Source organism: Lithobates pipiens, unplaced genomic scaffold (genome assembly GCF_037356315.1).
Source record: "Lithobates pipiens isolate NorthernLeopardFrog02 unplaced genomic scaffold, aLitPip1_a1.2 Scaffold_13, whole genome shotgun sequence".
NCBI classification, from domain to species: domain Eukaryota; kingdom Metazoa; phylum Chordata; class Amphibia; order Anura; family Ranidae; genus Lithobates; species Lithobates pipiens.
The window spans coordinates 545018424-545040715 of record NW_027507718.1 but is presented as its reverse complement, the minus strand read 5'-3'; the positions used below and the strand labels follow the sequence as shown (position 1 = coordinate 545040715).

Below are 22292 nucleotides of genomic sequence, written 5' to 3'. Positions count from 1 at the left end.
AAGGTGAAGGGTTTGGGGCTGATCTGGGGATGGAAGGTGAAGGGTTTGGGGCTGATCTAAGGATGAAAGGTGAAGGGTTTGGGGCTGATCTAAGGATGAAAGGTAAAAGGTTTGGGGCTGCTCTGAGGATGGAAGGTGAAGGGTTTGGGGCTGATCTAGGGTCTAAAGGTGTAGGGTTTGGGGCTGATCTAAGGATGAAAGGTAAAGGGTTTGGGGCTGCTCTGGGGATGGAAGGTGAAGGGTTTGGGGCTGATCTAAGGATGAAAGGTAAAGGGTTTTGGGGCTGATCTGGGGATGGAAGGTGAAGGGTTTGGGGCTGATCTGGGGTCTAAAGGTGTAGGGTTTGGGGCTGATCTAAGGATGGAAGGTGTAGGGTTTGGGGCTGATCTAAGGATGGAAGGTGAAGGGTTTGGGGCTGATCTGAGGTCAGAAGGTAAAGGGTTTGAGACTGTTTTGAGGTCAGATCAACCCCAAACCCTACAACTTTAGACCCCAGAGCTGCCCCTTAACCTTGCACCCTTTGAACTAAGACCAGTCCCAAACCAACCCTGCACCTTTAGACCTCAGATTGGCCCTAAACTCTAAACCTTCAGAAACACAGGGCTTTTACATACCTGCTGTAGGGTTTAAACAAGCAAGAGTGTAGGCATGTGGCAGGGCATCTTCCACACTCCAACATCCTAAGGTGCCAGTGGGCTCCCACTCCACTTTTATCAAAAACAGTATGGTCAGGGAGGTATGGAAAAACCAGGCTTGGTAATTGACATTTTAGCGAGCAGAAGGTTACATAGTTAGTAAGGTTGAATAAACACACCAGTCCATCCTGAGTGAGTGTCTACAATTGTCCCTATCCCTGTACATTGCACACTCACATTGGCCCCTACTTTTAAGGAGCCCATTCATATACTAGGGCCAATTTTGGACAGAAGCCAATTAACCTACCTGCATGTCTTTGGAGTGTGGGAGGGAACCGGAGTACCCGGAGGAAACCCACGCAGGCACAGGGAGAACATGCAAACTCCAGGCAGGATGTGTTGTGGTTGGGATTTGAACCAGTGACCCTTTTTTACTGCTAGGCGAGAGTGCTAACCACTACACCAGTGTGCTGCCCAGGTGCCAGAAAAAAAGTCACCACAGATGCTGGGGGCTACTGATACCTGTTCTATATATTATTCATCCTTCAACAAACTATTTTCCTTGTAATTATAACTGTTTTATACCGTTTTTACTATCTGTCCCAAACAAACTGTTATTTCTGGTTGTCCGCAGGAAGTCTTGTTAAAGCGAGCGGCGGATCTGGTTGAGGCCTTGTACGGGATGCCGCACAATAACCAGGTAACTTGTATAACCATAACACTTATTATCTTACCAGTCTATAAAGGGCCAGATCAATGGAAACCTGAGGGAACCAATGAGATCTCTTCTTTTTTTTGTATATGGATATAGTTGATGTATTGAATATATCTTAATAGTTAAAGAATATAATGAATACAAAAAGTAATAAAACCATAAAAAACGAATTGCTGAGGGGATAAGGGGAAGATGGTGTTAATAAGGGCTGATTAGGCTAAACTAATATTTAATAAGCAATTAAATAGGAACAAATGGTTGCTTTAACTGACATTGTATGCAGATTGTTTCATTCATCTGCAGATCAAAGGGATGAGCTTCAGAGTAGATACAAAAGTAGCAATGTTACTTTGGGGGAAAATTTCCTAAAACTGGGGCACACAGAATCAGGTGCAGATCTGCATAGTAACCAATCAGCTTCCAGGTTTCATTGTCAAAGCATAACTGAACAAGCTGAAGCTAGAAGCTGATTGGTTACAATGCACAGCTGCACCAGATTCCGTGTGCTCCAGTTTGAGTAAATCTACATCTTTTTATCTCAACCTCCAGTCTGATCAATGTTTATAAACAATGTTACTTTGTTTATAATCATTAATCAGAAAGGAGATAGAAAGATACAAAATAACATTGTTTACTACATACATCCTGTGTACTGTCATTGCATTTTCTTTTGGGCGTGTGTAGCACGCCCAGTGCCCAAAATTAGTTAAAATTTCAAATGCCCACATGCCTGGGCAATGGTAGCAAATCGCTGAATGGGAACGTCAGGCCCGGTTGTTTCAGCTTCCCCGCCCATTCACAGAAAGTAGCATACCCAACCTCAACTTCTGCTTTTTAAGCAACCTTTTAATCATTGGCTAACGCAGTATTTCACAATACTTTTGGCAATGTAGTGTATCTATGTCCTGACCTTCATATATTATATTTGGGGTAGGTATTGGGTGGACAGCCCTGCAAATCCATTCCCCCCTTCTTCTTATTTTTTTTTATCATGGGGGGAGGTTTCCTGTAGTTCACAGTGAGAATTGGGTACAACTGATAACACAGATTGGAACCTCAGTGCAGCAATGAGTATACAGAAAGATGGGAGTGCACTGGAGCTCTGGTAGGATCGTTTTGTTTTTTTCCCCCTTATTAACAAGAATAATCGATAACATTTAATACTGATATTTATTCTTTGCAACTAGTGAAACCCATTTGCCATTTTTACTCTTCTCATCCCAGCAGGATATTTTATTAAAAAGAGCGGCAGATATCGCCGAAGTTTTGTACAGCGTCCCTCGCAACTCCAATCAGCTATCGTCGTTAACGACTAATCACCATCACAGCGGCATGATGGGGGTCAACTCCTTTGGAAGCCAACTGGCCATCAATATCGCAGAGTCCCAGCAGGCCTCCGACCAAGGTAACAGCCATGGATTAGTGGATCGTTAGTACTTGGTGCAAAAGTTTTAGATCATTATTACTTTATCGCTTACATCTACTTTTGAGGGTTCATTCATACAGATGACCGCTGACCACCCACCTGAAAATGGCAAAACAGCATCTTGCATTCGGCGGTTGGCACCAGCACTAAACGTGACCCATTTAAGTTAATTGGGGTTGTGCCACAACTATCCACGGTGCTGTGGGTCAGCACTTTCAGGGTTAAATAAGAGGTCATAAGACAACATATCGCCTCCCCACCACCTGTCAAAGCCTTATGAAAATCCACTGTCGTGATCCACTGTGTATCATTTTCATAGGGGTGGCAATGATGGCCACATGTCTGAGTAAGCCCTAGGGTTAGGGTTCCATTTAAGAGTTAGGGTCAGGTTAAAGCCCTGAACTGGAGGTTGGGGGTCAGGTTGAGTCCTTGGACTGGAGGTTGGGGGTCAAGTTGAGGTTTTTGGACTGGAGGTTGGGGGTTAGGTTGAGGACTTGGGCTGGAGGTTGGGGTTCAGATTGAGGCCTTGGACTGGAAGTTGGAGGACAGGTTGAGGCCTTGGGCTGGAGGTTGGGGGACAGGTTGAGGCCTTGGGCTGGAGGTTGGGGTTCAGATTGAGGCCTTGGACTGGAGGTTGGAGGACGGGTTGAGGCCTTGGGCTGGAGGTTGGGGGACAGGTTGAGGCCTTGGGCTGGAGGTTGGGGGACAGGTTGAGGCCTTGGGCTGGAGGTTGGGGGACAGGTTGAGGGTTTGGATTGGAGGTTGGGGCTCAGATTGAGGCCTTGGGCTGGAGGTTGGAGGACAGGTTGAGGCCTTGGGCTGGAGGTTGGGGGACAGGTTGAGGTCTTGGGCTGGAGGTTGGGGGACAGGTTGAGGCCTTGGGCTGGAGGTTGGGGGACAGGTTGAGGCCTTGGGCTGGAGGTTGGGGGACAGGTTGAGGATTTGGATTGGAGGTTGGGGCTCAGATTGAGGCCTTGAACTGGAGATTGGAGGTCAGGTTAAGGGCTTGGACTGGAGGTTGGGGTCAGGTGGAGGGTTTGGATTGGAGGTTGGGGCTCAGGTTGAGGCCTTGGACTGGAGGGTTGGGGTCAGGCTAAGGCCTTGGACTGGAGGTATGAGGTCAGGTTAAGGCCTTGGACTGGAATTTGGGGTCAGGTTGAGGGTTTGGATTGGAGATTGTGGGTGAAGTTGAGGCCTTGGACTGCAGGCTGGGGCCTTGGGCTGGAGGTTGAGGGTTTAGATTGGAGGTTTGGGGTCAGGTTGAAGCCTTGGACTGGAGGTTGGGGGTCAGGTTGAGGGTTTGGATTGGAGGTTGGACTCAAGTTGAGGCCTTGGACTGGAGATTGTGGGTCATGTTGAGGCATTGGACTGCAGGTTGGGACCTTGGGCTGGAGGTTGGGTGTAATTTTGAAGCCTTTGACTGGAGTTTGGGAGTCAGGTTGGGGCCTTGGACTGGAGGTTGGGTGTAATTTTGAAGCCTTGGACTGGAGTTTGGGGTCAGGTTGGGGCCTTGGACTGGAGGTTTTTTTTTTTTTTTTGTTTTTTTTTACTTGCCTTCCTATATGGTAGTTTCATTTTAGGCATTGTCAAGTGAATCAATATCATCTGTAACTTTAATACAAATAGTCATATATGTGCAATTCCTTAACACCCTGACCTTATATTTCCATTTCTTCTTCTCAGGCTATATCAGGAACACGAGCAGCGTCTCTCCGCGGGGCTATGTTCCAAGCTCCACCCCTCAGCAGTCGAATTACAACACCATCACTTCCAGCATGAACGGCTACGCAGGGGCGGGGATGACCAGCCTGGGAGTACCCGTGTCACCAAGCTTCCTTAATGGCTCCACTGCCAACTCTCCATATGCAAGTGAGTGCCCACCCTCCAGTCTTCAGAGCTTCTGGCCTCTCGACAGCCTAAAAATGATTTGCAACTCTAACCAAAAACCTCAACCCCTAACCTAACACCTGGCCCATAAACCTCTAACCCCGAGGTTTTCGAAAAATAACTTAAAGCTAAAACTTCCTTCTGGATACTCATGTTTTACCCATGCTCTTTGGCAGAACAATATCCAGCTGGGGGGGCGATGGCAGGTACTCTTGGCTTGAGAATGACTCTTCGTTATGTGTCTTAAAAAAGTATTATCTTTGCAGGTTTATCATAGATATAATTTTTTTCATTTTTTGCTAGAAAATTGCTTTAAACTCCCAAATAACTACACAATTTCTGAAAGCAGAGACCCTGTAGAATACAATGGGGGTAGTTGCAGTTATTTATGTTGCATAAGCTGTTTATTAAACACATGCTTTTAAGAATGCATTAGGGCCGGTTCACACAGCGGGCGATGCGAGGCGACACGACTCGCCTCGCTCCCGCAAGTCGCCCCCGTTCTGTACAATGGAACCGTTCTGAGAGGAGCGACTCGAGTCGCTCCGACTCAGAAAAAAGGTTCCTGTACTACTTCTGGGCGACTTCGGGGGCGACTTGCATTGACTTCTATACAGAAGTCATCTGCAAGTCGCCGCTGAGGTCGCCGCAGGTCGCGGCGAGGCAAGTCACGCCTCGCCGCGCCTGCAGTGTGAACCGGCCCTAAAACTGATGTATTCATTAACCACTTCAGGCCCAGAAGATTTTAACCCCCCCCCCCACCTTCCTGTCCAGAGCACTTTTTGTGATTCGGCACTGCGACGCTTTAACTGACAATTGCGCGGTCCTGCGGCGCTGCAGCCAAACAAAATTTACGTCCTTTTTTTTCCCCACAAATAGCGCTTTCTTTTGGTGGTTTTTGATCACCTCGTCAGTTTTAGATTTTACCCCCCCCCCCCCCCCCCCCTCCTGACCAGAGCACTTTTTGTGATTCGGCACTGCGTCATTTTAATTGACAATTGCGCGGTCCTGCGGCGCTGCGCCCAAACAAAATTTACGTCCTTTTTCCCCACAAATAGCGCTTTCTTTTGGTGGTTTTTGATCACCTCGTCGGTTTTAGATTTTACCCCCCCCCCCTCCTGTCCAGAGCACTTTTTGCGATTTGGCACTGCGTCATTTTAACTGACAATTGCGCGGTCCTGCGGCGCTGCGCCCAAACAAAATTTACGTCCTTTTTCCCCACAAATAGCGCTTTCTTTTGGTGGTTTTTGATCACCTCGTCGGTTTTATATTTTACCTCCCCCCCCCTCCTGACCAGAACACTTTTTGTGATTTGGCACTGCGTCGCTTTAACTGACAATTGCGCGGTCCTGTGGCGCTGCGCCCAAACAAAATTTACATCTTTTTTTTCCCCACAAATAGCGATTTCTTTTGGTGGTATTTGAACACCTCTGTGGTTTTTATTTTTTGCGCTATAAACAAAAAAAAGAGCGACGATTTTGAAAAAAAAAGGCAATATTATTTACTTTTTGCTATAATAAATACCCCACAAAAATATATAAAAAAAACTATTCTTTTCCTCAGTTTAGGCCGACACGTATTCTTCTACATATTTTTGGTAAAGAAAAATCGCAATAAGAGATTATTATTGGTTTGCGCAAAAGTTATAGCGTCTACAAAATAGGGGATAGTTTTATGGCATTTTTATTAAAATTTTTTATTTGTTTTTTATTAGTAATGGCGGCGATCTGCATTTTTTATCGTTACTGTGACATTATCTCGGACACTTTTGACACTATTTTGGGACCATTGTCATTTATACAGCGATCAGTGCTATAACAATGCACTGATTACAAATGACACTGGCAGTAAAGGGGTTAACCACTAGGGGGGGGGGGGCGATTAAGGGGTTAAGTGTGTCCTAGGGAGTGTTTCTAACTGTGTGGGGGGGAGGGGCTTCAACTCTCATAACAGCGATCACTGCTCCCGAATCTCGATGACAGGATCTCTGTCATGCCACAAGGCAGGACGGGGGAAATGCCTTGTTTATAGACATATGCACTTCCCTATTCTCCAACTCCGTGACATGATCGCGGGAGTCCAGCGGACATCGAGCCCGCGGGCACGGCCGTGCTGTACGTGGTGGCAGCGTGCACGTGCCTGCTACCCCCTGCTCTTAAAGGGGATGTACAGGTACGCCCACTTGCCCACCGCTGCCATTGTGCCGACGTACATCGGCGTGCGACGGTCAGCAAGTGGTTAAGGAAGAAAACACACTAAAGTTAATTTTAGTGCAGATAAACACAATATAATACCCTGTTTATTTATAAAATTTGTAATAAACGTTTAAGAACATTCAACCAACAGAAAAAATAGGCCTAAACTGATATGTTCATTAAAAAACGACAGAGCTATTCCTCATGTGAAACCGCATGTACCTTTGTTTAGTGCGAACGGGGGCAAAAACAAATGTTATCTGGTTATTTTCTCTCCAGTTCGAATGTTTTTCATTTATAAAAATAGAGCGAGTCAGGAAAATACAGCAATATGACCACTAGATGGAGTGGATGATCATAGGAATTCGGTATTTAAGTGTAATGAAATCATTAATGCACAGAGTATAATAATATAAAGAATTGATACAATGTTGCAGAGATTAAACTCTTTGCAACATTCGAATCAATTCTGTAAATAGTTTTCTCTCTGTTGTAGCTGATTCATTACACTTAAATACTTATTTCCTGTGATCGTCGGCTCCATGTAGTGGTGAAAATGCTGCATTTTCCTGACTCACTCTATTATAAACGAAAAACATTGTCAGTGGTGAGCACAGAAATCTCCACACACTTAGCAGAGGTCTTCCTCATAACATAGTATTTCCTCTTCTGGTCGAATGTTCTCAACCCATAATGTCAGGTTATTTTCTGTATTAGTCGAATGTTCTTAGGTCACATTTGACTGGACCGGTTCTGTAATGTTGAAGATTCTTTGTACCTTATCCAAGCCACTTCTTCAGCTCTAATGAGTGCCGGGAAGATACAGTATCTCACAAAAATAAGTACACCCCTCGCATCTTTGTAAATCTTTTCTTCTATCTTTTCAGGTGACAACACTGAAGAAATTACACTTGTCTACAATGTAAAGTAGTGAGTGTACAGCTTGTATAACAGTGTCAATTTGCCGTCCCCTCAAAATAACTCAACACACAGCCATTAATGTCTAAAACGCTGGCAACAAAAGTCAGTACACCCCTAAGTGAAAATGTCCAAATTGGGCCCAAAGTGTCAATATTTTGTGTGGCCATCATTATTTTACAGCACTGCCTTAACCCTCTTGGGCATGGAGGTCACCAGAGCTTCACAGGTCACCACTAGAGTCCTCTTCCCCTCCTCCATGATGATATCACAGAGCTGGTGGATGTTGGAGACCTTGCGCTCCTCCACCTTCCGTTTGTGGATGTCCCACAGATGCTCAATAGGGTTTAGGTCTGGAGACATGGTTGGCCAGTCCATCACCTTTACCCTCAGCTTCTTTGGCAAGGCAGTGGTCATCTTGGAGGTGTGTTTGGGGTGGTTATCATGTTGGAATACTGCCCTGCGGCCCAGTCTCTGAAGGGAGGGGATCATGCTCTGCTTCAGTATGTCACAGTACATGTTGGCATTCATGGTCCCCTCAATGATCTGTAGCCCCCCAGTGCCGGCAGCACTCATGCAGCCCCAGACCATGACACTCCCACCACCATGCCTGACTGTAGACAAGACACACTTGTCTTTGTCCTCCTCACCTGGTTGCCCCCACACACGCTTGTCACCATCTGACACCAAATACGTTTATCTTGGTCTCATCAGAGCACAGGACATGGTTCCAGTAATCCATGTCCTTAGTCTGCTTGTCTTCAGCAAACTGTTTGTGGTCTTTCTTGTGCATCATCTTTAGAAGAGGCTTCCTTCTGGGATGACAGCCATGCAGACCAATTTGATGCAGTGTGTGGCGTATGGTCTGAGCACTGACAGGCTGACCCCCCCACCCCTACAACCTCTGCAGCAATGCTGGCAGCACTCATACGTCTATTTCCCAAAGACAACCTCTGGATATGACGCTGATCACGTGACCTCAACTTCTTTGGTGGACCATGGCGAGGCCTGTTCTGAGTGGAACCTGTCCTGTTATACCGCTGTATGGTCTTGGCCACCGTGCTGCAGCTCAGTTTCAGGGTCTTGCCAATCTTCTTATAGCCTAGGCCATCTTTATGTAGAGCAACAATTCTTTTTTTTTTTTTTTTTCAGATCCTCAGAGAGTTCTTTGCCATGAGGTGCCATGTTGAACTTCCAGTGACCAGTATGAGAGAGTGCGAGCGATAACACCAAATTTAACGCACCTGCTCCCCATTCTCACCTGAGACCTTGTAACACTAACGAGTCACATGACACCGGGGGGAGGGAAAATGGTGAATTTGGCCCAATTTGGACATTTTCATTTAGGGGTGTACTCACTTTTGTTGCCAGCGGTTTAGACATTAATGGCTGTGTGTTGAGTTAATTTGAGGGGACAGCAAATTTACACTGTTATACAAGCTGTACACTCACTACTTTACATTGTAGACAAGTGTCATTTCTTCAGTGTTGTCACACGAAAAGATAGAAGAAAAGATTTACAAAGATGCGAGGGGTGTACTTACTTTTGTGAGATACTGTATGTTTCTGACACTCATTAGAGCTGAAGAAGTGGCTTGGATAAGGTACAAAGCATCTTCAACATTACAGAACGGGTCCAGTCAAATGTGACCTAAGAACATTCGACTAATACAGAAAATAACCTGACATTATGGGTTGAGAACATTCGACCAGAAGAGGAAATACTTTGTTTACGAGGAAGATCTCTGCTAAGTGTGTGGAGATTTCTGTGCTCACCACTGACAATGTTTACAAAAATGTGAGGGGTGTACTCACTTTTGTGAGATACTGTACCCTAGTTTTTATATCCACACAGGTAGCACAGTCATTCTTAATCCAATCCAATCAAATCACAATAAAGACAGATGTTGATTATCCAAGAACATAATAGGCGGTGTGAAAGTTGTGAACCTGTTGCATAAATTGTTACAAGAAGCCTGAATCTAGAATAGGGTGGATCCACACGAGGCATGAAAGAGATAACTGTACATGAAACGAGAACAACCATCATTGGACAGAAGTGGGTCCTCCGATACCATATATCTCCCACATACGGTATGATGTCATTTTAACATCTCCACCAGTTTGATGTGACAACGATTCATACCTTAAGCCACGTGAGTCTGAGGATTAACACCTATGCAGACCGTGAGCCACCAAGGCTGGGGTGACTCCACAACTTTGCTGATCCTGTTCTTGGACAATCAACATGGTGATTGGATGAAGGTGTCTGTGCTACCGGTGTGTGGATATAAATGCCAGGGAATCTTCTTGGCACTCATTAGAACTGAAGAAATTGCTTGACAAAGCTAAAAAAAAAAAACATCTTGTTGAATGTGACGAACTTCTATGTGTGGTGAACCAGTTGGGTGGCCTAGTGGCATGAGGCCCTCGGGCAGGGCCCGAGTGGCCCAATGGTCAGTCCACCCCTGGGCGGACTGCACCCCCCCCCCCCCCGGGCCACTCTGATGCCCCATAAAAAAGGCAGCAGCACTTCTGCCACAGACATGCCTAAAGGCTTCCTAGTGAAGAGGAGGAAAATGTCCCTGCCGGTGTTCTACCGAGTGCGGAATGAGGACAGAGCGCAGGCCACCCCCTCCTGGCATGGATGGTGTATGTCGTGTCCGAGCAGAGTCTGGCTCTGTGCCCCACTGGACGCTTTTCTGCCCCGGCCAGCCCCAACAAGCCACCCCGGCTCCCCCTGCAACCCCCTGCCAGCCAGTTCAGAAACCTGGAGTCAGTCCAGCAGGCGCTGTCCAGCCCGACCCGACTGGTGACCAGGGAGTACCTACAGTGGAGCTTCAGCCTGGGATGGTGGTTGGGAGGAGGCAGAAAGGGTTGCCCAGTCGCTGCACCATGGGCCTCTGGGTTGTACTTGCCCCCCTGGGCCATACATTACCAGTCAGCCCCTGGGTTTGGTCATTATTTCACATCGCCTTCCTCTGGATCAACTGTGGGTATAGGATTGGGTATATGGGATTGTATGATATTTTTTATTTCATTTATTTATTTTTATGTTTGAACTAGATGGACTTGTGTCTTTTTTCAACCTGACTAACTATGTAACTCCTGCATCATTTGCTGACACACACACATTAAAGTGGTTGTAAACCCTTACAAACCACTTTGACCTACAGGTAAGCCTAGATTAAGGCTTACCTGTAGGTCCAAGAAATATCTCCTTAAACCTACACGGTTTAGGAGATATTTACAAAAAGACAGGCACTGCTGTCTATGGCGCATGCGCCGTAGACAGCGGTGCGCAGGCGCACTGAGTATGCCGCTGCTAACGGCGATATGCCGTTAGTGGCGGCTCCCGTGTGCATCATCCCGAGTGACATCATCGCTGCTCCGGCGCTGTGAGTGGCCGAAACAGCGATACCCGGAAGAAGATGGACGCTCCGTACTACAGGGGTCAGCGGTGACATCGCGGGCTCCTGTGTCAGGTAAGTGACACATAATGGACTACTATGCAATGCGATGCGATGCGATGCATAGTAGCCCATTATGCTTTACCTTTGCAGGGAGACAAAGAGGAAGTAAACCCTCACCTGAAAGAACATTTTAACGTTTTGGTTAACAGGTTGGTCTAATGCAAGGGTCTTCAAACTACGGCCCTCCAGTTGTTCAGGGACTACAATTCCCATCATGCCCAGTCATGTCTGTGAATGTCAGAGTTTTACAGTGCCTCATGGGATGTGTAGTTTCGCAACAGCTGGAGGGCCGTAGTTTGAGGATTCCTGGTGTAATGCTTTGCAGTATAGGTGCAGAAGCCCTGGTGATTAGCCTTTTTTTACTTTACGCATTTCATAGCATCATTTTTATTTTGACTGATGTTAAACATATTGTGGTCACTCAGCCACAGATAGCACTTGTTCTTCTGGTCTTTGTACATTGAAAGAGGAAATAATGACTTTCATTTTTGTGTTGCTGTCTTAGTTATGCCCGCAAGCCCCCCACTCGGAGCTTCTTCAATCACTCTCCCGTCCGGCGCCAATTCCGGTACCCCCACTGGCATCTTCTCCTTCTCGCCGGTCAATATGATCTCCGCTGTCAAACAGAAGAGCGCCTTTGCCCCAGTGGTGCGACCCCAGAACTCTCCTCCACCTACCTGCACCAGCTCCAGTGCGAACAGTCTACAAGGTACGCAAGCCTGACCGCCGTCTCTTGGGGGAGGCCAAAAAAATGTAAAATATTAGCAACATCTGTTGCTGTCATGTTTTGTGTGCTAATCAAAAGTGAAAGCAGGAATGGGACTTGAAGTGCCGCTCCAGACAAGAGGAAAGGTTCTATCCCCCTGGTCCTCAGATGTGGGGTGCTGGCATCCTAGCTCACTCAGCGGTAATAGTGCTTGTACACATCAGGGACGCCGCTCACTAGAGCTGTGTATAGTAAAGGTGTTGAGTGGCCTCAGCCAGTGCTACTCAACACATTTTTGTTTTGTCTTGCCCTCTAGGGCTTAGTCATAGAGCCTTTATGACTAAGCCCTCTAGTGGGTGGGGTGAACTGTGTCGGTGGGGCATGGTTTGTGGAGCCGTGCTGGGTGAGGTCGCCCAACACCTTTACTATACATGGGTAGGGTCTGGATGGCGGCCTCCCCAATGTCTACAAGCAGAAGTGAAAGCAGCTTCAACTGGCTCAGAGGTCCATCACCATTAATTTCCAGTGAAAGAATAACTCCAGAATAATGGTATTTTTTAGTTTTGGATATAGTAGGAAAGGGTTGCAATTTCTGCTAGGCTTTTACGGTGGTCTGGGGAGAGTTGCAATCACTTCCTGTTGTGTCACTGGGACAGGAAGTGGAGAGATTCTCTCCAACAAGGACGCAATCAATACAATCTTGAAAAAGGTTCTAACCCTTACTACCCCATAAACAATTGCTAGAGTTCTACTTCAGTCAGCTTTTATAAAGGAGGTTAACTTATTGGATAGACTCATCGAATCCATTGAATGTTATTTCAAGCATGTATCAAAGTTGTTTTTAAAATATTTGGTATTTTTGTTCAACAAAAAGTAAAGGTATTTTATTGCTAAATATTTGAGACCTGCCGAAGGGTTTCCTATATGTATCATGGTGTCTGGAAGCAAGTTTTGTGCACTTCCAGTTCCAGATCTGGCAGTTTTTTGATATTAGGTAGACTTTGTATGGAGGAATTTAAACACTCTCTTGATAGGTGGTAATGCTCACAACTTCAGGTTGGCTGGAGACAGAGCCATGGACTATGGTAGAAAGATTCCTCCATTAGAATCCCAAAAAGAGTGTAAGAAGCCAACTGTAGTCCAAGTCCAAGCTGAGTGGAGACAGAACCAGAAACTATGGCAGAAAGATTCAACCACTAGAAACCCTAAAAAGTATAAGAAATCAACTATAGACGCAAAGCTGAGTTGAGACAGAGCCAGGGACTATGCTAGAGAGATTCCACCACTAGAAACCCCAGAGAGTATAAGAAGCCAACTGTAGACTCCACCACTAGAAACTCCAAGGAGAGAAGCCAGTTATAGACTTCAAGTTTGAGGGAGCAAGAGCCAGTAACTATGGTACAGAGATCCCACCACTAGAAACCCAAAGAGTATAGGAAACCAACTGTAGACTCAAAGATGAGTGGAGACAGAGCCAGGGACTATTCTAGAGAGATCTGCTAGACTAATGCACCTCACTAATCGATGCATGACTGCTGCCCCTCTCTGCCAATCCCTTCACTGGCTTCCCCTACCCCACCATATAAAATTCAAAATGCTAACCATAACATACAAGGCCATCCACAACATCGCCCCCAGCTACATCACCAAACTCATCTGCAGATATCGCCCAAATCATCCCCTCCGATCCTCCCAGGACCTCCTTCTCTCTAGCTCCCTTGTTACCTCCTCTCATGCTCGCCTTCAGGACTTTTCCAGAGCCTCTCCCATCCTCTGGAACTCCCTGTCCTGGTATATCCGATCAGCCCCTAACCTGTCCACCCGTAGGAGATCCCTGAAAACTCACTTATTCAAGGAAGCCTATCCCACAGCCACCTAACAACTGTCCCCGAGCCACCCCCATCAAATCATTCCCCACATCTATTACCTTTTGTACCACCACCCCCTCCCTTTAGAATGTAAGCTCTTTGAGCAGTGCCCTCCTGTTCCTTCTGTATTGAACTGTACTGTAATTGTGCTGTCCCCTCTCTACATTGTAAAGCATTGCGTAAACTGTTGGCGCTATGTAAATTGTGTATAATATAATATATAATATAATAATCCCACCAGTAGAAACCCCAGAGAGTATAAGAAACCAACTGCAGACTCCAACTTGTGTGGAGACAGAGTGGGGAACTGTGGTAGAGCAGTTCTACCAGTAGAAACTCCAGAGAGAAGCCAATAATAGACATCAACTTGAGTAGAGACAGAGCCAGTAACTATGGTACAGAGATTCCACCACCAACTGTAGCCTCAAAGTTGAGTGGAGACAGAGCCACAAACTTTCCTAGACAAACTCCAACAATAGAAACCCTAAAAAGTATAGGAAGCTAACCATAGACTCCAAGGTTGGGAGAGACAGAGCCAAGAATATTGGTAGTAAGATTCCACCACTGGAAGCCCCAAAGAGTATAGGAAGCCAATCGTAGGCTCCAAGGTGGGGAGAGACAGAGCCAAGAATTTTGGTAGCGAGATTCCACCACTGGAAGCCCCAAAGAGTGTAGGAAGCCAACCGTAGGCTCCAAGGTGGGGAGAGACAGAGCCAAGAATTTTGGTAGCAAGATTCCACCACTGGAAGCCCCAAAGAGTGTAGGAAGCCAACCATAGGCTCCAAGATGGGGAGAGACAGAGCCAAGAATTTTGGTAGCGAGATTCCACCACTGGAAGCCCCAAAGAGTGTAGGAAGCCAACCGTAGGCTCCAAGGTGGGGAGAGACCGAGCCAAGAATTTTGGTAGCGAGATTCCACCACTGGAAGCCCCAAAGAGTGTAGGAAGCCAACCATAGGCTCCAAGATGGGGAGAGACAGAGCCAAGAATTTTGGTAGCGAGATTCCACCACTGGAAGCCCCAAAGAGTGTAGGAAGCCAACCGTAGGCTCCAAGGTGGAGAGAGACAGAGCCAAGAATTTTGGTAGCGAGATTCCACCACTGGAAGCCCCAACGAGTGTAGGAAGCCAACCATAGGCTCCAAGATGGGGAGAGACAGAGCCAAGAATTTTGGTAGCGAGATTCCACCACTGGAAGCCCCAAAGAGTGTAGGAAGCCAACCGTAGGCTCCAAGGTGGGGAGAGACCGAGCCAAGAATTTTGGTAGCGAGATTCCACCACTGGAAGCCCCAAAGAATGTAGGAAGCCAACCATAGGCTCCAAGATAGGAAGAGACAAAGCCAGGAACTATAATAGAGAGATTCTGCCACTGGAATTCCGAAAGAATATAGTAAGCCAACCATAGACTCCACCCACTAGACTTTTTACCTACAGTTGAAATATAATTTTACAGTAGACTGTAGAATTGGCTGCAAATCCATATTTTGTTAAAGTGTTTAACAGACCAAATAGGCTACATACTTCCTGTGTTCTTCATCACCTTAGTTATATTTACCAACCTTTCTTCTCCTTTTCCTTGATTCTTCCCTTTGCTGCGTTGACCTGGACCCATCCATTTTTTTTTTTTTTTCATTTTACTATGGGTGATCAAAAGAATCAAAGTGTTTACAGTACAGAATGCTTGCTTAAATATGGTGGTAAATGCAATTCAATCACAATGCAGTACACAACAGCCTTACGGGAGAACTTATAAAAGCAGGGAAATTCAGAATTTTGTTTAGGTTAAACCCAATCCATTTAAGACCAAAGAGCATTTAGAGGGAAAACTTTTGCTTCTTAGTCCTGAGTCTGCCCACATTCATGGGTGGAGGCGCAACTGTATGGAGCTCATCCCAGCTCTCTACATGTCAAAGGCTAATAGACTGGCCACACTCCAACGACATCTGCTTGTATGGGTATAGTCGAAACTTCTTTGTGTTCTTTGTGTGGAACAATAAAGTTCATTTAAGTTGATGAAATTGGAGTTTGTCCTGTCTCTATACTTTTGACATTTTATACTATGGTCTGATATTGTTATACACCAAATCCTAGTTTATAGACACGTATTTTACATAGTGTGTAGGAAGCATTTTCTTTAATTTTCTAGAGTAATAAGGCTTAACTTTAGGAGACACAAAGCTTGTGTTTATCAACTGAGAAATAAATTTAAAAAAGATACATAAATTAAAAATTAAAACAAAAATTTAAATTTTTTTTTTTAAAAATTTAAAATCCAGAAGGGAGAACGCAGAAACTCAAGCCTAGCTCTAGAGAAATATAGAAAAGAATGTTAGGTTTATATCTTTTGAAATAAGCAAAATCTGAATATTTGACCAAGTATATACCAGCCTCACAGAAACAATCTACCATTTTTAACTGCTTTTTTGCTGAAGAAAGGTAACATTTGGTTGGTTGGTTCGATCGGACTTTCCGCCAACAAAATTGTGGATTTTTGTTCGAATGTTGTTGGCTCCAACTTTTCTTGCATACACACGGTCACACAAATGTTGGCCAACAATTACAAACGTGGGAACGCAGCGACGTACAAGACGTACGATGAGCCGAGAAAAAGAAAATTCAATAGCCAGTGCGGCTCCTTCTGGTTGACTCCGAACATGCGTGAGCTTTTGCGCGAGGGAACTTGTGTACACACGATAGGAAATTCTGACAACAAAGTTACCTTGGCGGAAAATTTGAGAACTTGCTATCAAACATTTGTTGGCGGAAATTCCGAGAGCAAATGTTCGATGGAGCGTACACACGGTCGGACTTTCCGACAACGAGCTCACATCCAACATTTCCCGTTGGAAAAGCCGACCATGTGTACGCGCCATTAGGGTACGTCACCTTTTATCATTGCATAACCCCAGATGTACTATTCATAATACCACATGCCTGTAAGTATCACTAATTGGATATGATCACCGCGTGTAAATACATAAGGGGAGATATGATCTCCATTTATAAATACATGTAGCACTGACCCCTGAAGGAGCTGCTGGTTTTATTGGGCTTACCATTACCTTCTTGACTGCTTCTCCGTCTAAGGGGTTCCCATGGTGGTAGATGGCCCAAAGAAAGGTGGAAACTGAAACTGAATCTTCTTTTGGGTTATTTATTTGAACTCAGTTTAGGGTAGAGGGTTAGGAGTAAGTTCAGGCACTTTAGACTGCAAAAAATGATGACGTCTCTTATAAGAAAAATCCAGAGAATAGCAACCACAGCTGGATCTTACAGCCCCCGGATAGACCTCCTCTCACTAGGCCTAGCAGCCGGTAGGGTGTTAAGTAAAGTTTCTGCCACAGACTTGAGCGTAGAATATTTGAGAAAGTCTCTGCCACAGACGTGAGCGTTACTGAGGGACACAGACAAGTTTAAAGAGCTATCATACGGTACCAGTGTCTCTCAGCCGATCCGGCGATACCATATGAGTGTAGATCCATGTAGTGTCCTTCAACTAAACCTCCAGGCTCCTTCAGAGAAGCCAGCCTTGGGCATGGCCTTCTCCTGAAGAGTCCTCCCCTGGGGTTTCTCCAGTTGCTGGGTTTCTCCCTTGAATGAGATGGCACCGGACCACCTTTGGATCAATTGGCCCCCAAAATCCATTCAGGCCTGTCCCTGCAGTTGCGTTGCCTCGGGCTAGCCAACCCCGAGACTTGAAATGCATGGATCCGCACCACAGGACAGGAGGGCCATGGGGGCTGGTCAGGAGGACCAGAACCAAACAGACAGAAAATATTCTCTGGAACAGAACCCCGAAGCACGTGATGTCGGTACCTTAAATACCTCCCAGAATGCACAGCAGGAGGACACTCCCACTGGGCTGGTTCCAAAAGAACAGTGGCATTCAATACACCCAGCTAGACTGCGTTCTTACTCTTGCCGGCGGTGACAGCGACACCTGCGGTCAAGGAGAACCCAGTTCAACCCAGCTAGACTGCTACTGAAACCATAAATTTAGAAAATTAGCCCCAAAACCAAACAGTGGTTTCAGGAAAGTTTAACTTATAGCGCCTGCTCGTCAGGAGCCAGCGCTACATACATAAGGGTTGTTATGATCACCATGTATAAATACATAAGTGGTCCATATAGTGAAATTAGTTGCAGAGGACAAGGGGGCGCTTTCTACTCCTAGAGGAAAAGAGATTTAATCTCCAAATAGGGAAAGACTTCTTCGCAGTAAAAGCTTCGAAAATGTGGAATAGACTCCCCTCCAGAGGTGGTTCTATACATAAGGGTTGTTATGATCACCATGTATAAATACATAAGTGGTCCATATAGTGAACTAGTTGCAGAGGACAAGGGGGCACTTTCTACGTCTAGAGGAAAAGGGATTTAATCTCCAATAGGGAAAGACTTCTTCGCAGTAAAAGCTTTGAAAATGTGGAATAGACTCCCTCCAGAGGTGGTTCTGGCCAGCTCAGTAGATTGTTTTAAAAAAAGGCCTGGATTCTTTCCTAAATGTACGTAATATAACTGGATACTAATATTTATAGGTAAAGTCGATCCAGGGAATATCCAATAGCGTCTTGAGGGATCAGGAAGGATTTTTTTTCCCTCTTCTGGAGCAAATTGGATCATGCTTTATTGTTTTTTTTTTCCTTACTTTGGATCAACTGGTGTCTTTATTCAACCAGATTAACTATGTAACTAATTCATTATTGTCTTTCTCTTTAGCCATGACTGGTTTGATAGTTCCACCAATGTAGAATGCGTGACTTGAGACTCCATAGAAAACCTCTGCATCCCACAACTTCCTTCAAGAACCTGTTGACCAGCACCTGATGCCATCAAGGGAAACGACTGAATAAAACAAAGACTGGTCTTATTTTCCAAAAGGGTTCTAAATGTAATACGGAGGGATCCATTAAACATGGAAGATACCACTTACGCATAATCCCCTTAACTTTTTGAGGAAGGAGCATTAGGTAGAAGAGGACAACAGGTGCCTTTTCATTCCTTCTCTTAAGGACACACAAACTTGTAGGACCAAACTTTTTTTTCATGTATCGTACAGTGGACCATTTCCTACCAAACACGGCGAACTGGAAGCATCCCTTATTCCATCATTTCTATGTTGACATGCACTGAAGATCCATTCCCAATTCGATGAACTGGATTGAGTGAGATCTTAGAAAATAAGGCCTGAGACTTGTATCGGAAGGGGTGGTGTGTCCATGGGGTCCATCAAAAAAAAAAAAAAACACAAAGGGGGATGTCTTGAATGATGCACAAAGAGGACAATGCCTCTAGGACTTTCTCCCAAAAATGTTCTTCCCATTGATGACCCCTTCCAGCTTCGAAACTCCACTGACCACTTTCATGGTGAAGGGTAGAAAACGGATTGTTTTGTACTGCACTTTCTATGTTTTTAATTTTTTGGACATTTCAAATGTTACTCAAAGTTGTTTTTTTTTTTTATTTCTTCATTTTGATTTTTTATATAAGTTATATGAAATTATGCTTTCAATGTCTGAGTGCTGGAACATCAGTTTGGTTAACGGTTGAGGTCGTCCATTACTCAACGTGGCCAAAACTATAAAAAAAAAATAGCTTCCTTTGACTTTTGTAATACGCAAGATGAAGATTGTAGCATCCGCCAGGGCCAAGTGCATTGATTCTCTACATATTATTGGAGAATATTATTTTTTTTTTTCCTACCTAGTTACCGTCCTTATCCTCACATCCTCCGTCATACTCTCCCATAACCGGAGCGTGAGCTTGTGGTGGTCCTGACCGCGAGGCCTTAGGTATAAGATGAGGGCCTAGGTTAGAGGCAACAATGTCGTGTGATGTTAGGTACAGAAGGTGAAAAGTGATAGACTCCTTCAGTGTTGATGTCATAATATTATTTATATCATATATTTATTCTTCAAGCATTAGACAGTTTTTGGAAGGTTGAAGTTCAAGAGATTTTCCCCCGTATGGAATCTGTGTGTGCTTGTGTGTTCTTAACCCCTCATTTCCACATGTCTTGTGCTCACTGATTGCGTCCCTCACTCGGGATCCAGAGGACCAATGTTCTCCTGATCTGGAACAGTTTACTTTTTTTTTTTGCCATTTATCTTGGGGTTTTTTTTTACCTTTATCACAACAAACTTGTATCCATATTTCAAATATTTTATAAGTAAGGTGGAAAACCTACATTTACATCCTGGTACGTTTTGAGGATTTTTCATAAAACTGCGTCTTCCATAATTTATTGTTGATGCCCAACGTGCTGAATTTAATTTTTGCCAATTTGCCACAAAAATTCCACCCCAAATTTAGAAATACATTTTGAGAATATTTTAACTTTTTTTTATTTTTATTTTATTTTTTAAATCTATTCACACTTTATTATAAATGTTAGAAAAACCGCGCTACTGTATTCCAGGTAGAGGATAGATAGAACCAAAAAATTGGTTCAAAAAATAGGTTGCAGCCCCCCCCCAACAAAGAAAATCCCCACACGTGGTTTTCACAATAATAAACAAAACCTAAAAAAACTGGGGTATCCGGCGCTACCTCTTGTTAGAAAAATATTACGAAATATTTCAAAATCTCAGAAAAGAATATATATTGGTGGGTAAACCCTGATGATACCAACAATCCCAATATTACGTTGACTTAAAGCGGGATTCCGCTCTTTTTTTTTTTCTTACCTGTGTTACAGGTGGGCGACTGCTACCTTCGCTTAGCATCCACGTCCGGCGTTTTTTTGACCCCCGGCGCGACAATTCTTTTCCTCGGGATGACTTTTAAAAAAGTGCTCTGGCGTTTTCCATTTTAAGTGTGGGCGTCTGAAGCCCACAGGCATTTACTTCCTGTATATCGATGACGCTCGGCTCCCAGCATGCTCCGCTCCATCTCGCGCATGCTCAGTGTGCAATGGTGGTAATGGCAGATACAGCTGCCTGCCCACTTTAAAAATGGCAAATTCGGACACGCCCTCGTCACGTGACCGGCGTCCTAACGAAATCTCACGAGATTTCATTGTCCCCCCATGGATTCTTGGGAAATAGCTTAGAAATTTCCCAGGGACCATTGCGAGGACGATAACCACGCCTACTCCCAGGGGAGGACAACCAGCAGAAACATCTGAAATAAAAGTAAAGAATATTTTTTTTTTTTCAGGGTTCATTTAGGTAAGTATTCTATCTTGTGATTTTAATAATATGAAGTTTCATTTTTAGGTACCAAACCGCTTTAATAAATGAACTATCCTGTATCTCAAATGATAATCTTAAAGCGGAGGTCCACCCTAAAGTGGACCTTCCGCTCATCAGAACCCCCCCCCCCCTCCGGCGCCACAATTGGCACCTTTCAGGGGGGAGGGGGGTGCAGGTACCTGTACAGTACAGGTATCTGCATCCACTTCCGGGATAGCTCTCTGCGGAAAGGGGCGTAGATTACGCCCCTTTCCGAAAGTCCCCCCGCTGCCTGCTGGGAAAACACACAGATCCCAGAGACAGCGGGGACCATCCTTATTGCGCAGCGCGACTCGCGCATGCGCAGTAGGGAACCGGGAAATGGAGCTGAAAGGCTCCACTTCCTGATTCCCATACCCAAGATGGCGGCGGCAGCACCCGAGAGACGATCGAGAGATCGGCTTCGGGTGCCGATATCGCGGGCGCGCGCTGGGCGGGTAAGTGTCATTATTTTAAAAGTCAGCAGCTGCAGTATTTGTAGCTGCTGGCTTTTTTAAAAAAAAAAAAAATGCGGACTCCCGCTTTAAATGTCTAATTTCCATGGGGTGGAAATTAGACATTTAAGATTATCATTTGAGACACAGGAATATAAAGAATATATATTCTTTTCTGGGAGATTTTGCAATATTTCGTAATATTTTTCTAACAAGAGGTAGCGCCAGATACCCCAGTTTTTTTTTTAGGTTTTGTCTATTCACACTTTATGTTGGTTTTAGTTTTGTGAATACCTTGTTAAAAAAAAAAAAGAAAAAAAAAGAAAAGGGCATGGCCTGGGCTCAACATATCCAGACACCAAGCTTAGTAAAGTTGGCTCTTAGGTGTGGATTTGTTTTATTTTTATTTTTTTTTTGTTTTATTAAGGAGAACTGCAGCTTGGTTAAAAATTGATATAACATATATAATTGCTATAAAGCCATTTTGTAAGTTAATGTGATTAAAAAAAAAAAAAATGACCTTTCCATTTCAATCTAGTCTCTCGATGATTTTTTATATATATAAAAAAAAAAAAATCGAAGTCTCTCTTGTGGCCAAGGCTCATGTAAATCGTATTGTAATGAAGAATCATATTGGCTTACTGCCTCTCCCAGAAAACCTAAAGAAAAACATTTAAAAAAGAAATGGGGAAGGCTTAATGGACCACTTGGTCTTTTGGCTGCTGCCATTCGCTCTTCTAATGGCGCGTACACACACGCGTGGACTTCTCGTTGGTCTGAACTCCGACTTTTACGACTTTCCGAAATGGA

The 22292-nt window shown here is 44.7% G+C and overlaps 1 protein-coding gene across 4 annotated transcripts in view; it reads left to right on the top strand.

The window, feature by feature from the left end:
• LOC143975801 (transcription factor COE3-like) overlaps positions 1–22015 on the top strand; it is a 261364-nt gene extending 239349 nt beyond the window's left edge. For 2 of the 4 annotated variants that reach the window (XM_077478345.1, XM_077478344.1), the window contains exons 12-16: positions 1270–1335; positions 2578–2755; positions 4460–4645; positions 11755–11958; positions 18536–22015. In XM_077478345.1, the coding sequence (XP_077334471.1) occupies positions 1270–1335; positions 2578–2755; positions 4460–4645; positions 11755–11958; positions 18536–18567 (666 nt within the window). In that variant the 3' untranslated portion in view covers positions 18568–22015. Of the gene's footprint in view, positions 1–1269; positions 1336–2574; positions 2756–4459; positions 4646–11754; positions 11959–18535 lie in introns of all 4 variants that reach the window. The other 2 variants (XM_077478343.1, XM_077478342.1) reach the window with 1 other exon arrangement.
• The last annotated feature ends 277 nt before the right edge of the window (positions 22016–22292 follow it).